At 39.5% G+C, this 16,004-nt stretch overlaps 1 protein-coding gene across 16 annotated transcripts in view; it reads left to right on the top strand.

Annotated features, from left to right (window-relative positions):
* The window catches only part of INPP4B (inositol polyphosphate-4-phosphatase type II B), a 911,138-nt gene that overhangs the window by 827,270 nt on the left and 67,864 nt on the right, over nucleotides 1-16,004 (top strand). For all 16 annotated transcript variants that reach the window (XM_073642182.1, XM_073642173.1, XM_073642215.1 and 13 more), the window contains 2 exons: nucleotides 6,257-6,429; nucleotides 10,468-10,591. In XM_073642182.1, coding sequence (XP_073498283.1) covers nucleotides 6,257-6,429; nucleotides 10,468-10,591 — 297 coding nt within the window. The remainder of the gene's footprint in view (nucleotides 1-6,256; nucleotides 6,430-10,467; nucleotides 10,592-16,004) is intronic.

The raw sequence follows: 16,004 nt of genomic DNA, 5'->3' as shown, positions 1-16,004 counted from the left end.
CTTACCATAAAGTCATACATCCCTTACCGTAAAAAAATATATTGTTCTGAGGAAGGCCATAATCGGCCAAAACGTTATTTCGCCAACAAGTGGATATCTTGTATCAATAGATTTAATTTCTGCATTAATTTTTTTGGCGTGCCAAATTTATTTATTACAATATTGGAGTGGATTCCTATTTGAGCACCCTACTAGTGAGTGCCGCGCAGCCTTATTTTTCGCACACTCTCATTAATAGCTGTCTTAAGCCATATCATGTAGCTTTGAAAGGGTTTTCCAGGATTTTGATATTGATGGCCCATCCTAGGTATCATCTATCAAAATCAGATTAGTATGGATCTGACTCGCATCATCAGCACCAATCAGCTGGCTGAAGGCTGGAACCACTTGGTTATTAGGCGCTGATCACATCTGATTTTTCCACTTCTATTGATCTACAGGTTGCCCAGAAGACTTGGTCCACATCAATTGCTCTTTGTAGGAATAGCAGCAGTTACAATATAAATATGTCATTATAGTTGACTTTCCAGTTAATAGATTCTTGAACGTTTTTTTCCATAAACAAAAATGATAAGCATCTGATTAGTGTGGGTCTGACCACTTGGATCACCACAGATCATAAAACCTTGATCCAAGTATGCCATGTATGATTAAATGATAATGTATATGTGAGACCACCGCTCCAGTCTGTAGAACAAAGTTCAAAGAGGTCCCAGCATTCACAATGCAAAACTTGTCTTTTATTCCTCACGGTCAAGGACATATTTCAGCCCATCCAAAATATTCATCATTAGTGGAGTACCGATCATTTCCAATTTGATACAAAGTCTATAGATCTCCTGAAGACGTATACACAGTGAATGGAGGCTCTGTCTGACTTAGATAATTTTCAGCATTGGTTTGATCAAAGATAGAATTGTGCAGAATTTCAAATAGAAGTGAATCTTTTGATATGCAAGTCATATGGGAAGAATAACTACCTTGTAGATGAAAGCTAATTTACAATTTACTACCAGGTATGTTATTGGCCCCACCTAAGGCCACGTTCACACGTTCAGTATTTGGTCAGTATTTTAGATCAGCCAAAACCAGGAGTGGAAAAATCAGAAGAAAAGTATAATAGAAACACGTCACCACTTCTGTATTTATCACCCACTCCTGGTTTTGGCTTACAAATACTGAGGTAAAATACTGACCAAATACTGCATGTGTGAATGTGGCTTTAGGCTGAGTTTCTTTGATTGGAACACCAAACTTAGACTGTTAAAGTAAATTGAAGACTAAGTCGCCACCCTGTTTGTCATGCTGCAGGATTTTATTGATTTTTTCAGATACAGTCTTGTAGAAATCCTGCAGAGAACACCCAGTTTAGTACACAGGGGCTAAGATCTCTTTCATTTTAGGTACTATTTGAGTGTAATCAGCTAAGGGGTTAATCTTTATGTGCTTGGTTATAATTGTAATGTAAAAAAAATAAGAACGAAGGGACGATGATGCTAAACCTCTTCAAGCCCCATGACACACTGTTATTCATTGCGTGATATTATTTGATTTCACATATTGATATCATAGGACGTGATGGTGATGGCAGGACTGAAACGCTGATGTGTCATATGCTGATACATGTAATGTACAGCTTTCGCTGCAGCAGCCGGGATAGGCGGTAACTGCGATCCCAACTAGATCCGTTAGATGCCCCATCCAACTCATTTTGAAAAAAATGCCCTCATGCAGAATATGATGGCATAACATCAGATATTTTTGTGTACAACATAAAGACCTCTAAAAAAGCTCAGTTTTGTTTTATTTTTTCTATTCTATTTACCTACAAAATAATGTTTTTCTATACATTATGTGTACTACAAAAAGTTGCCATTAAAAGTTAAAATCCATTGGGCAAAAACAAGTCCTCATGTAGATTAGTCAATTGAACCTTATAAAAGTTATGGCTCCCAGAAGGCTATAATATGTCGCATCATTAATGGGGAGAAATTGCTCTCCTTGTAATTTTTATGATTAGTGGTTCTTCAAAGGGGATGTTTCTTGAAGACGACTTAGTTCCAAATAGCCTTTTAGAAGATAGTGGGAGGAGATGTTTCTGATGCTTGATACTTTACTCTATGGACCAAACTGGAGAACAACTCACAAACAGCAACTCTCACAAGTTCAGACAATTCATTTATTCAATTTTTGTCCTTTCATTTTGAACAGTCTGTATCTATTATTACATTTTCCCACAGATGCATTTCACAAATAGTTTCTGTAGCCAAATGTGTTCCTGTCGATTGAAATTTGTGATTAGTATGTTCTCAACATAATTTGCATTCAAAATTATACAGATTGTTAGTTACTTAATATCCTGTATACAGTCATGACCGAAAGTGTTACCACCCTTGAAATTGTTCCAGAAAATGAAGTATTTCTCCCGGAAAATTATTGCAATTGTTATACACATATTTATTTCCTTTATGTGTATTGGAACAACACAAAAAATCTGAGGAAAAAAGACAAATTGGACATAACTTCACACAAAACCCCAAAAATGGGCCAGACAAAATTGCTGGCACCTTTCCAAAATAGTGGGTTAACAACTTTGTTTCAAACATGTGATGCTCTTTCACACTCACCTGTGGCAAGTAACAGGTGAGGGCAATATGAAAATCATACCTGAAACCAGATAAAAAGGGCAGAAGTTGACTCAGTCTTTGCATTGTGTGTCTGTGTGTGCCACAGAAGAACAGAAAAAAAGAACTGTCTGAGTTCTTGAGAACCAAAATTGTTGAAAAATATCAACAATCTCAAGGTTACAAGTCCATCTCCAGAGTTCTTGATGTTTGTTTATCCACAGAGCGCAACATATTCAAAAAGTTTACAACCTATGGCACTGTAGCTAATCTCCCAGGACTTGGACAGCAGAGAAAAATTAATGAAAGGTTGCAACACAGGATAGCCCGGATGGCGGATAACAATGTAGGACCCAGTGTCATAAAGCTGGGTTTGCGTCGTAGGTCACCGGTCTTCCAGCAGGACAAATGACCCCAAATATACTTCATGAACCACCCAGAAATTGATGGAAACAAAGCACTGGAGATTTCTTAAGTGGCCAGCAATGTGTCCAGATCTAAATCCCATTGATCACCTCTGGAGAGATCTAAAATTGCTGTTGGGAGAAGGCACCCTTCACAGACCTGGAGCCGTTTGCAAAAGAAGAGTGGTCCAAAATTCCAGTTGAGAGGTGTAAGAAGCTTGTTGATAGTTATTGGAAGCGACTGATTGCAGTTATTTATTCTAAAGGGTGTGCAACCAAATATTAAGTTGAGGCTGTCAACAATTTTGTCTGGCCCATTTTTGGGGTTTTGTGTGAAACTATGACTAATTTGCTTTTTTTTCCCTTTTTTGTGGTGTTCCAATACACAGAAAGGAAATAAACATGTGTATAACAAAACATGTGTAATTATAATAATTTTCTGGGAGAAATACTTCATTTTCTACATATGCAAATTGCCTCTTCAGCAATACTACAAGTCACTATCAACCCTTTATCGAGCCTTGCAATATGATTTAGGATTTTCTGGACCAATTTCCAGGGTGCCATGACTGTATGTTAGATTAACAATGCACCTTTCTTTAACCTTAACCAGAATAATCTATGACTACGCCTAGAATAAAGATCATAACAAAAGTTTCTGTGGAGACACTGAACCAGCAGGAGATATTGTAAGGTGTGAAGTTATTTATAAATGTAAATTAGCTATTGATCGAAATTGGTTGCATGTTATGGTACAACAGCGTAGATATCAATTTGAAAGTCCCATTTAAAGGTGACCTTATACTTTATTAATCCCTGAGGAGTACAGCTGAACACATTGATATACATATGTAAAATGTTTAGGTACTGAGTCGAGTGTAGATTATGCAGATACAGTAGGTTTATTACCTCATCTTTACCATCCTACAGGCCCTTAACTTCAGTCACGCGTAAGACAGCTATACCATTTATCAATATGTACTAGCCTATAGCACCATTAAAAGCAATTCATTCCAAGTGAAAGATATGCTATGCAAATAACACAGCTTTATTAGTACATCTAAAATAAAATACATAGACCATATTAGTATACAGTCAACACAAGAAATAAATAGACAAAGAAGAGACAAATAGGGTGGGAAAACACCTGGGTAAAAAGGTAAACCATGCAATTTCAGTATCTATCACAAGATGGCAGTGTACAGCTACAAATGCAAAAAAACACAAATGTTTGTGCTGTTAAGGAGAAAGAATATAGCTCTAGGCATAATGAAATAAACCCAAGGGATATAAGGCACTGATTGACTCCATAAACGTGTGGGGGTCCCAAGAGATTCCTCCTAGAAACTCTGAAAATAACAGTAAAAAATTAGTAAACACCCCTTGAAGTTGGCACATGAACAAGAAGAGTTCCAAAAGTTATACTTTATTATTATTATTTATGTTTAGAGCACCATTGATTCCATGGTGCTGTACATGAGAAGGGATTACATACAAAATAGAAATATAAAACACAGGGATCAAACTAACAATGACAGACTGGTAGAGAGGGGAGAGGCCCTTGCCCTTGTGGACTTAAGCCCTCGTCTCACATAGCGAGATCGCTAGCGAGATCGCTGCTGAGTCACGGTTTTGGTGACACAACAGCGACTTCACCAGCGATGTCGCTATGTGTGACACTTTGCAGCGATCAGGCCCCTGCTGTGAGGTTGCTGATCGCTGCAGAATGTCCTGGACCATTTTTTGGTCTTTGCCCTCCCGCTGGTCAGCACACATCGCTGTGTGTGACCAGCGGGAGCAGCGATCAGGCTGGTAACCATGATAAACATCGGGTTACTAGGGGCACACGCGCACCTAGTAACCCGTTGTTTATCATGGTTACCACTCTGCTACGGTGAGCGGTAACCTCCCGCTCACCGTAGCAGAGTGGTAACCATGATAAACAGCGGGTTACTAGGTGCGCGTGTGCCCCTAGTAACCCGATGTTTATCATGGTTACCAGCCTGCTCCTGCTTCAGCAGGCTGGTAACCAGGAGCAGGATATCGTCGAAAGATTCTTTCCACGATGTCGCTGCTCCCCTGATCGCTGGTGAGCCTGCCTGTTTGACAGCTCACCAGCGATCACATAGCGACGCAGCAACGATCCCTGACAGGTCGTATCGTTGTCGGGATCGCTGTAGCGTCGCTAAGTGTGATGGGGCCTTTACAGTCTACTGGATTATAGGGATGGAGATAGTAGGTTGGGGGGAGGAGTGCGGCAGCTCCAATGGTGGTAAGGTGGCAGGGAATTACTGCTGTAGTAAGGTGACAGCAGGATCAGTGCAGGCTGTAAGCTTTCCTGAAGAGATGTATTTTCAAGTTCCTTTTGAAAGTTCTGAAACTAGCGGATAATTGAATGTTTTGGGGCACAGAATTCCAGAGTATGGTGGATGCTCGGGAGAATCTTGGAGGTGATTGGATGAGGAAGGTATATGTGTGGAGGAGAGAAGAAGATCTTGAGAGGACCAGAGATTACGTGTTGGAAGGTCATGGGAGATTAGTTTGGAGATGTGAGACAGATTATGGACAGCTTTGTAGGTCAATGTCAATAGTCTGATCTGGATACGTTTGGGAATTGCGAGCCAATGAAGGGATTTGCAGAGGGGAGAAGTGCAGGAACAGTGAGAAGAGAGGTGGATTAGATGGGCAGCAGAGTTAAGGATGGCCTGGAGAGGTGCGAGACTGCTAGCAGGAAGGCCACAGAGGAGGATGTTGCAGTAGTTGAGGCGGGAGATGATGAGAGCAATCACTAACCTCTTAAGCGATATGTTGTAGAAGAGCAGGAACCTATCGTACTCCACACACATTTCGTTTGGTCAGCTTTGTCTGAGGGTTTGGTAAATATGCTCTAATCCATTTAATACAGATAAAGTTGCAAAATTATAAAAAGTGCAAAAGTTCTGCTCCATTCTTGGTCCATATCTCATTTTCTCTGCTTTGCAACTGGAGGCGAAACTTGACGAACAGCTGGTATTTTATAATTCTCTTATTATTCAATGGTGATCGTGCCTGTCAGTAACTGGTTGCGGCATCTAACAAATTCATCTGATGTGATGCCTACCTTTTGAGTGCAAGTTTGCATAATATTTTTATGTATTCAGTGATTTCTCAGCATGGCAGCAGAGTGCCTCGTTTCATGATGTTCTTTCTCTGTTTACTTTGATCACTCTCCTTTTTTCTCTCATGCAGAAGACTGGTATGAGCAGCTCTACCCTCTGATAATTACACTAAAAGACTGTGTAGCAGAAGTAGTGGAGAAGGCAAAGACATCAATGACTTTTGTTGTTCTTCAAGAACTGGCATGTGGTTTGCCCCAATGCTTGCGCCTCACCTTCAGAAGAGACGTGGTTTTCAGCCAAGCAGTAAGTTCACACTTGAGACTACTGGCGCTGTGTACAGACACCCATTCCTTAGGCTCTGAAACAGACAATCAAGCAGTTAGTCTAGCAGGTTTAATCCATTGATATTGAGGAGTAGATTAATTTTATTCCAAGTGGCCAGCGGTTCACATAAAATCTTTGGACAGTCTCTTCTATGCTATGGCCGCATGTCTAACAAAGAGAGAAAAGCAACCACAGATACAGGAAGAATATATTATCTTTTTCTTTTTGTGTAACATGGGGTATTTATACTAGGATACACGTTAATAATGAAGTATTATTATTTATTACTAGTTGCTTGCAAAGTGGCAACACATTCTGTCATTCTGACATAGGTAACTGTCTTTGTAAAAAATAGGCCAATCAGTAATTTTATGAGTATGATTTTTATGGCGGCACAATCTAACAAGATCAATTAAAAATCATTTCCATCACTTACTAGAACCACATGCTGCATCCAAAACTCCATCCACTGTCATGCCCAATGAGTGCGTGATTTGGTTTGAAAATTTTGGCATAACAGGGAGTGGATTTATGGATAAAGCCAGACTCTGCGTTCACCATCACCCTTGCAAAGATTGAGAAGCTAACAAATCATGGTGTCATGGTGATGATTGGCAAGTATGAGTAAGCCTTAAAGGATATCTGTCAGCAGGTTTTTGCTGAAGACCACATGCTGCAGGGGTTAAAACACTGATTTCAGCGATGCCTCGCTTATCAAGATCTGAGTTTTGTATAGTTGCAATGATTGTTTTAGCACTCCAAGCTTATCATTGCTGGGACACAGCAGCACCTGCCTGCTTGTCTGACCCGCCCCTTCTGTGATAAGCAGCTCACTGTCTATAGTTATGTATGCTGAGAGCATGGTGTGGGCGGGGTTAGCTTTCTCAGCCCTGCTTCATTGCTAAATCTAAAAGCTCTGATTGTGTCAAAACAGCACCCAGTAATGTAAGTGATACATTGTTGGATTCAGGGTCTCCTTGCCTACATCATGCTGCTTTCATATAGAAAAGGAGAAAGAAGAGTCCATTCTACTAAATACTAAAAATAAATAGTTTATTTCACAAATGATTATAAAATAGACATTACATATGAAAATAGGCAGGGAAATGAAACAAAACCCAGTACCACCAATTACAAGATAAAATCGCAAAGTGCTGCACCCGACCATGGGGAATAGAGCCCAAGTAGACAAATGGCACATCTGTAGTTAATAAAGATGGCGTACTGAATTTATAGATTAGGTGCCACAACAGTGTATCTAATCACTCAATAATGTTACTCATCAATGTGATATAACAGATCACAAAATACCCTTATGATTGAATAGACCAGGATAATGGATAGGTCTTTCCAACTTATTAACCATATTTGATTGTGTAGGTCAATGAACCACTACATGAAGATCATAAATTCAGAATGATAGAAACATATACTAAGGGCAATGCGGTTCAATATACAGAAAAGGATCTATGTCCATATAGTTGCTTATAGCGTACATCAAGCCAGGATATCAAGGAGATATTGCACCATACAAAAATATAGAAAAATCACTGTATAAATTGGCTATTTACCCATAGTTCCACGTGGTGGCAGACTAAACTCCATATCCCCAACGCGCGTTTCGCTATATTAGCTTTCTCGGGGGGCGTGGCTGATTGTGTCAGAACAGCTGCACCAAGTAAACAAAGTGATACATTGTTGGACTCAGGATCTCTTTGCCTACATTATGCTGCTCTCAGATGAGGTAGCAAAAACCTGCTGACAGATTCGCTTTAAGACAGGTTTACACTGCCTGAATTGTGGCTTTACTCGATCGCTGATCAACTTGTTTGCTGTCCAATGGTCATTTCATAGGGTAGACCGCTTTTCCTATGCACACAGAATGATCAGAAGTACATCATTTAGGACAATGTGCTGCCGAGAATAATGATTTTTAAGTCTGCTTAAAAAATCATTTCACCCAATGAACTAGCCTTTTGCCTCTTTCTCAGGTGATTGTGTGCCTGTTTACACTGGCCGATTATTGCAAAACCAGCATGCCTAAGAACACTCGCTCATAATAATCGGGCAATGTAAATTCAGATTTCATTTTGCAGTCTATTTTATCTATGTTTGTTATGTAGATATATGTTGTTTATTTGCTGCATACAGTCACTGTATGGACTTCAGACTGGGGACAGTTTATTTCAATGAGATTACTGACAGGAGGCTCTAAAATAACGTCTTCTGGCATGATCATTGCTTTTTCTCATCTGTCTTCCATTCTGAAAGATTGACATTTGTGAATGATAATAGCATCATATGAATTTTAGCAGTGCAGATGATTATTATGATTTCTTTTTAGAGCTCCATTGATTCCACGGTGCTCTACATATGAAGGGGTTACATATAAATTAGGCAGTAAACCCATAGCCTCTCTCAACTACCCCTCTCTTTTCGTTTTCTATCTAATCAATAATGAGAATGAGACCCTGTGTTTTCATAGTTAATGTGATAACCTGAATATATGCAATGAATGTTATGTAGAAAAAAAAACCTTTTTATTAATTTTATATAAGGTCTATAGACACTAAGGCCTTGATTCATCATTTGCATTTTTTCAGTCCCTTTTCTTTTCTGTCTTTGTGCCAAATTCTTCAAAATGGTACATGCGGTTCAAAGTCTAAAAATGGTCTTTATGTTCGTTTTAGGCCAGTTTTGGGACGTCTTAGTGCAAAAAGTGACACATTTCATAAAGTGGTGCACAATTTGTGCCAATATAAGAGGCATACATAAAATCACTCCAAGGGGAGAATGTGCTGGATTTTGTGACCTTTGAAAAATTTACAATTGATGAATCAGCCAAAACATCTATAAATCCGAAACTTCCAACTAGAATGACCAACATAAAAAACTGGTGAAAACATATAAAATAAAATATAAAGAAAGGTTGAAAATAAAAAAATAGATAAAGGCGCAAATGAAAAAAACACCAAAAACGTGACAAAAAAAGCCGCAAATGCAATAATTAAAAAAAAACCTTGATAAAAGGTAGTTGTAGAATCATAGAATCATAGAATGGTAGAGTTGGAAGGGACCTCCTGGGTCATCTGGTCCAACCCCCTGCTCAAAGCAGGATTCACTAGATCATCTCAGACAGATGTCTGTCCAGCCTCTGTTTGAAGACGTCCATTGAAGGGGAACTCACCACCTCTCGTGGCAGCCTGTTCCACTCATTAATCACCCTAACTGTCAAAAAGTTTTTTCTAATATCTAATCTGTGTCTCCTCCCATTTAGTTTCATCCCATTGCTTCTAGTCTTTCCTTGTGCAAATGAGAATAAAGATGATCCTTCTACAATGTGACAGCCCTTGACATATTTGTAGACAGCTATTAAGTCTCCTCTCAGTCTTCTTTTTTGCAAGCTAAACATTCCCAAATCCTGCAACCGTTCCTCATAGGACATGGTTTGCAGACCAGTCACCATTCTGGTCGCTCTTCTCTGAACTTGCTCCAGTTTTGTATTTATTAATAAGGTCACAAAACGAATGCACTTACAGGATGCAGCAGCCCCCGTTTGATAAGGGCAGGGGCAACACAGGTGTAAAAAAAAATCACAGAAAAAAACAGCCTTACCAACACCAGGTCAGATTACCAAAGCACAAGCAGGACGCGACAGACCCCCATGATAAAGGCGGGGGCAGCACGGGTGCGAAAAACAAATTCAGGACAGACACCCCAGTTTACAAGACCAATATTGATGGGTCTGGCTGCATCCTGCATATAAGTAAAAAAATATGTATGAGGTATTGGTCTATATTTTCCCCAAAAATACGCAACCTTGCAACCAAAATGCAATAATGAATCATGCCCAAAATCTTCTCATCCACCAATTTCACTAATCTAGAGTTTGGCAATTTCTTTCTTCATATTTGTGATCCAGTAACCACAAAATTGTTTCTTACCAGATTAATCAGGTCTTCACATTGTAAATTCTTTTCTTTTAAAAAAAATGACTTTCCCTGTTTTTTTTTCCAGCTTTCAGGATTGATCTGTGGATTTATGATTAAGCTGCATTCAAGTTTACACAATCAGGGCTTTCTACAACAGCTCCACACTGCGGGGTTACTGGTGCAATATGAAGGTCTTCTCAGTACATACAGTAAGTATTACAAGCGTGCACACTTACCCGCAGGCACATGGGCACGCTGTGAAACAGGTGCTAGAGTTCATTCAGAACAGCTGGGGATTATACATTTGTTGGACCATTGCCATCTGTATTCATTTAGACAGAAAGTTTGTAATGCATATGTATTTTATTTCTATTCCTGCTGAATAGATAAACCACATAATCGTTGTCGATGCTCCGCTATCCCACATTTGTTTATTTTGGCAGCGACTAGTAACCACTTGGCAGATTTCCATTCACTCGTGTTGATTCTGCAATAATGAGCATTGACAGAAAAATATTCTTCAACATATCAAATAATGTTCTTGGCCAATGTGGTCTATTTTAGTTATTTAAAGAGATTCCATTCTTCCTATATGGGCAAAATACATTGATTTTTTTTCATTGTCATGTTTTATATCTAACTAAAGTAATGGACAGATCAGTTCTTGGTCAATCCAAATTTTTGGTATTTGGAATTCTGATTCTTTTGATGATGCACGTCAGTGGTCGTGTTAGATGAGGTAGATGATAAAGTTCATTGAAGTTTGATTAACTCAAGACCAGAAGGTCAGTCCTTTTTAGGTACCATAGAAAACTTAACAAGGTAACATGATAAACTCTGCGAACTGCTGATGTAAACAGCGATTGTAAAAACCAGTGCCATAAGCATTGGAATTCATAGATCAGAGTTCAGTGTGCATAGGTGCAGCGTACCTGGAAAGTTTCCAACATTCCCATGTGTTGTTGAAGTTGTCTCCCCTGAGTTGTTTACCAGTAATCACATATTCTTATCTGTACTTGATATCGAGTTTCCAGATGATCTCCTGTAACTTGTGAATTTCAGAGAATTTCCATTTTTATACAACAGATGTACTGTAGTAGCAGATATTATACTACACAAGCCCTCCATTCCCACCATAGCCCACCCACCATATGATTATACCATTAATTATACCCCAGGTTATGAGTAAGAAGTGTTACTTCGAAACGCGTCAACCTAGACCTTAATCCTCTTTGGGACTTTTTCCTCGGATGATTTAGCCGAATAATTGATGATGTGGATTCTTTTTTGACACTTGTTTTTAATGAAGGAATAAAATTTTGCATCAACCTGGATCAACCAGTGGTTTCTCCAAATTCATCACTTTTATAGGGAAACAATCTCCAGGGTTTTGCTACCCCATTTTTCCCCAGTTTTTCAACCCCCATATAAATGCTGTTCTCCAATTAGGGGGCAAAAAACTGGGGACAGATCACTATAATGACTGCTGCAGTCTCCGTTTTATTGAACCCCGTCATGACAAGCGTTTTTAGTACTTAGTAAAGCACCTTTGACTGTTATGACGTGATGTAAATGTGATGCACAGCCAGTCGCAGCTTCTGGCAGGATTCCAAAAGAATCTTTCTACATTCTTTGTGAGCTTTCACTGCCTCCGCTTAACTAATATTCTTGGGTTGTCAATAATGCGGTCTAAAAAGTTAACAGAAGAGATTATTTCCGTGCACAAACATGGAAAAGGATACAAAACAATAGCAAAGGCTTTGAATATTCATAGAGATTTTCTGGATGGTCTTGTATGAATAGATCTTTGTATTAGGTTTCATGGTGATTAGTGCATGAAGAACCACCGAGTGACGTTGTGTATGCAGTTCTCTATTGGTGGTCGATGAAGGTATTGTTTAAATCTCTTTGTCATTTCAGAATGTGGACTTTGGATATACTGTACAGGATCCCAAGCTCTTCCGTTATTAATGTTACATATTCATGCCATCTTCACTGTCACATGTGTGACCTAACTATATTACTCTGATCTTTCCTCGATACCTCAGAACTGGCGTTGGAACACCATATTATGGCTGTATGAAAGCAGTCTTGTGTACTGAGCCCTACGATGTAACTGTCTGCTGAGCTCCCATCGTCTTTAGCAAGAAAAACAATTACATTTCTTAATTTGGCTTAGGTGTGTCAGGAGAAATAAACATTATGTAACGCTATAGAAGTACAGGTGCATCTCACTAAATTAGAATATCATCAAAAAGTTAATTTATTTCAGTTCTTCAATACATAAAGTGAAACTCATATATTATATAGAGTCATTACAAACAGTGATCTATTTCAAGTGTTTATTTCTGTTAATGTTGATGATTATGGCTTACAGGCAATGAAAACACAAAAGTCATTATCTCAGTAAATTAAAATAATTAACAAAATACACCTGCAAAGGCTTCCTAAGCATTTAAAAAGGTCCGTTAGTCTGTTTCAGTAGGCTCCACAATCATGGGGAAGACTGCTGACTTGACAGATGTCCAGAAGGCAGTCATTGACACACTCCACAAGGTCCCAGAGTTCCAATTTTCACTTGGAAATCAAGGTCCGAGAGTCTGGAGGAAGAGTGGAGAGGCACACAATCCAAGCTGTTTAAGGTCTAGTGTGAAGTTTCCACAATCAGTGATGGTTTGGGGAGCCATGTCATCTGCTGGTGTAGGTCCACTGTGTTTTATCAAGACCAAAGTCAGCGCAGCCGTCTGCCAGGAAATTTTAGAGCACTTCATGCTTCCCTCTGCCGACAAGCTTTTTGGAGATGGACATTTCATTCTCCAGCAGGACTTGGCACCTGTCTACACTGACAAAAGTACCAATACCTGGTTTACAAACAACAGTATCACTGTGCTTGATTGGCCAGCGAACTCGCCTGACCTTAACCCCATAGAAAATTTATGGGGTATTGTCAAGAGGAAGATGAGAGACACCAGACCCAACAATGCAGACGAGCTGAAGGCTGCTATCAAAGCAACCTGGGCTTCCATAACACCTCAGCAGTGCCACAGGCTGATCGCCTCCATGCCACGCCGCATTGATGCAGTAATTGATGCAAAAGGAGCCCCAACCAAGTATTGAGTGCATTTACTGAACATACATTTCAGTAGGCCAACATTTCAGATTTTACAATCATTTTTCAAGCTGGTGTTATACAATATTCTAATTTACTGAGATAATGACTTTTGTGTTTTCATTGGCTGTAAGCCATAATCATCCACATTAACAGAAATAAACACTTGAAATAGATCACTCTGTTTGTAATGACTCTAATATATGAGTTTAACTTTTTGTATTGAACTGAAATAAATTGACTTTTTGATGGTATTCTAATTTAGTGAGATGCACCTGTAGATCTTCATATCTGGACTTTATAGGTGGCAGACTATACTTTGTAGTTTGTGGAAATCTCAAGTAAAGTGGAGATTTAATTTAATAATGATCTTATATGTAGGAACCAAGGTGACTGTTCTATGGGGGGTGACCATGTAACTTAAATGGAGCCTCTGGAGAGAGTAGAGAGCAGCCTTGTGCGGTTCTATCCCCTTTTCATTTTGATAGTGACTGCTTGTTTTATGCCGCTGGTAGAAAACTAAATTATTGCTGCTGTCAGACTAAATTAGGGACCATATCCTGATGGATAGGAAAAGGTAAAGCAAAAACTGAATACATATTTGAATAATCAATTTAGAACAGAAGCACAAAGGCCCCAGTTCATCAAAATGATTTTGCCAGGATTCTGGCGTAATGCGCTTTGAAAAGTCGGAAAATTGTGTGCAAGAATTTTGCAACTTTTGACATTTTCAGACAAGTTTTGGTCAGCTCTGCCAAAATGAGAGGGATATGTGGATGCCACAGGGTGTGGCAATGCCTGCTCGTCAAATTGTTGGCATGGCCTCTTAATGAATCAGGCGCCTCTGACTCCAGTATGCCCCCTCATCAAGACTGCTACGAACAATGCCAGTCTTAGTAAATCAGGACCAAAATATTTATGCATCCATGAACCTTATCACGATGGGCAGTATTGGTTATAGTATGTAACTCCAGTAACATCACTCCTAACCTAAAATACAAGTCATGCACATTAGTTATAAGCAAATCTATTGCTTTTGACTCTAAGCTCAACTTAATTAACCATGCAAAATGACAATTCTTCCCTGTTGGTTTTGGTAATCAGTAAGTGATAATCTCTTAACTGCTCACAACATACTGAGTAATTTCTTTCCAGGAATAATTATTATAGCTCTCTTGCTTCAGAAACCATGCACAGCCACTTAAAGAACAAGAATGCATAATTTGCTAGATTCTTATACCTGCTTAAAGCTATTGCAGCTGTGATTTACCCACTCAACCAGCAGCTATGAAAATCAGTCATCAACCTCAGCAGCCTAAAGTGAGCTGTAAATCAGTCAGCTGAAACGTGTCCAACCAGCTCAGTGTTGTGCACTTCTCCTCTTTACATGCAGAGCATATTAAATGAATGATTGTTGCAAGCATCGATGATTAACACACGGCTGGGTCATATCTTACATTCTGGTCTTCTTAAATCATTTTAAATACCATTGACAGTGAGATAAGAAATGTTACTCTATGAAGTGAGGAAACTTCACTCCAGCTCCTTACATGGGAATTCCGGTTACAGTGACAGCGTATTCCAAAAAGAATGTCGATCATGTAGTAAGAATGAGTGAATGAATTGATTGGTGAAGAAACATTAAGGGCATATCGCTAGAATATTCAATCAATGTGCAATTGGTGAGGGTCCTACGGCTGTGACGGCCACCTATTGCATCGGAGGAAATCTCTGTGCCACTTCGCCTCCTATCTGCTCTGATAAGATTTTTCTGGATGGCCCCAGGGTTGACCTTAGACTACAATGTAGGAAAAAAGTGCACAGAAAAATTCTTTTGTTATGTGCACTTATCACTATTTTTTGTCTGACATATATCCGACAAGGCGATACTTATCCAATGCGTGGAGTTTAACATTATTAGTCAGAGCAATAAAGGGAGGCTCCTACTGCAGTCGATTGCCTTACATAATATAGGAGCAGAGACTCTGATTGCAGGCATGTGTCACTTACTGGGCTGTGTTTTGCTGTTCCAATACAATCAGTTTTTCATTTACAGGAGAATATCACTACAGGACAACTGGCCTTGTGCCTCCTAGTCCAACCATACCCCCACTACTGATTAATTAGCAGCTCTCTGTCACTGTATAATGTACACAGAAATCTGGGGTATGGGCGATGTTATACACACCTTAAAGAGGTTGTTCACTATTATATCATTGATGACCTATCTTCAGGATAGGTCATCAATGTCTGATTTGTGCAGGGTCTGACACCCGGCACTCCTGACCATCAGCTGTACCTGGTGTCGGCGGCAGCAACTGCCAGCCGCAAATACTCAGTTGTGGAACTGCTCCGTCTTCTGATATTGGCAATGACGGGTACTGCACATCCGCGTCCAAGTGATTTGAATATGAGGCATATGTGCAATACCCTGCTGCAGCTACTATCAGAAGACGGAGCAGCTCTGCAATTGAGCAATTTCTGTTGGCAGCCACCGCTGACACCAAGAACAG

Source organism: Phyllobates terribilis, unplaced genomic scaffold (assembly GCF_046119375.1).
Source record: "Phyllobates terribilis strain yellow unplaced genomic scaffold, ASM4611937v1 Scaffold_1__5_contigs__length_1240528914, whole genome shotgun sequence".
NCBI classification, from domain to species: Eukaryota; Metazoa; Chordata; class Amphibia; order Anura; family Dendrobatidae; genus Phyllobates; species Phyllobates terribilis.
Note: the sequence above shows the minus strand (reverse complement) of the source record. Positions and strands in the feature narration are given on the sequence as shown.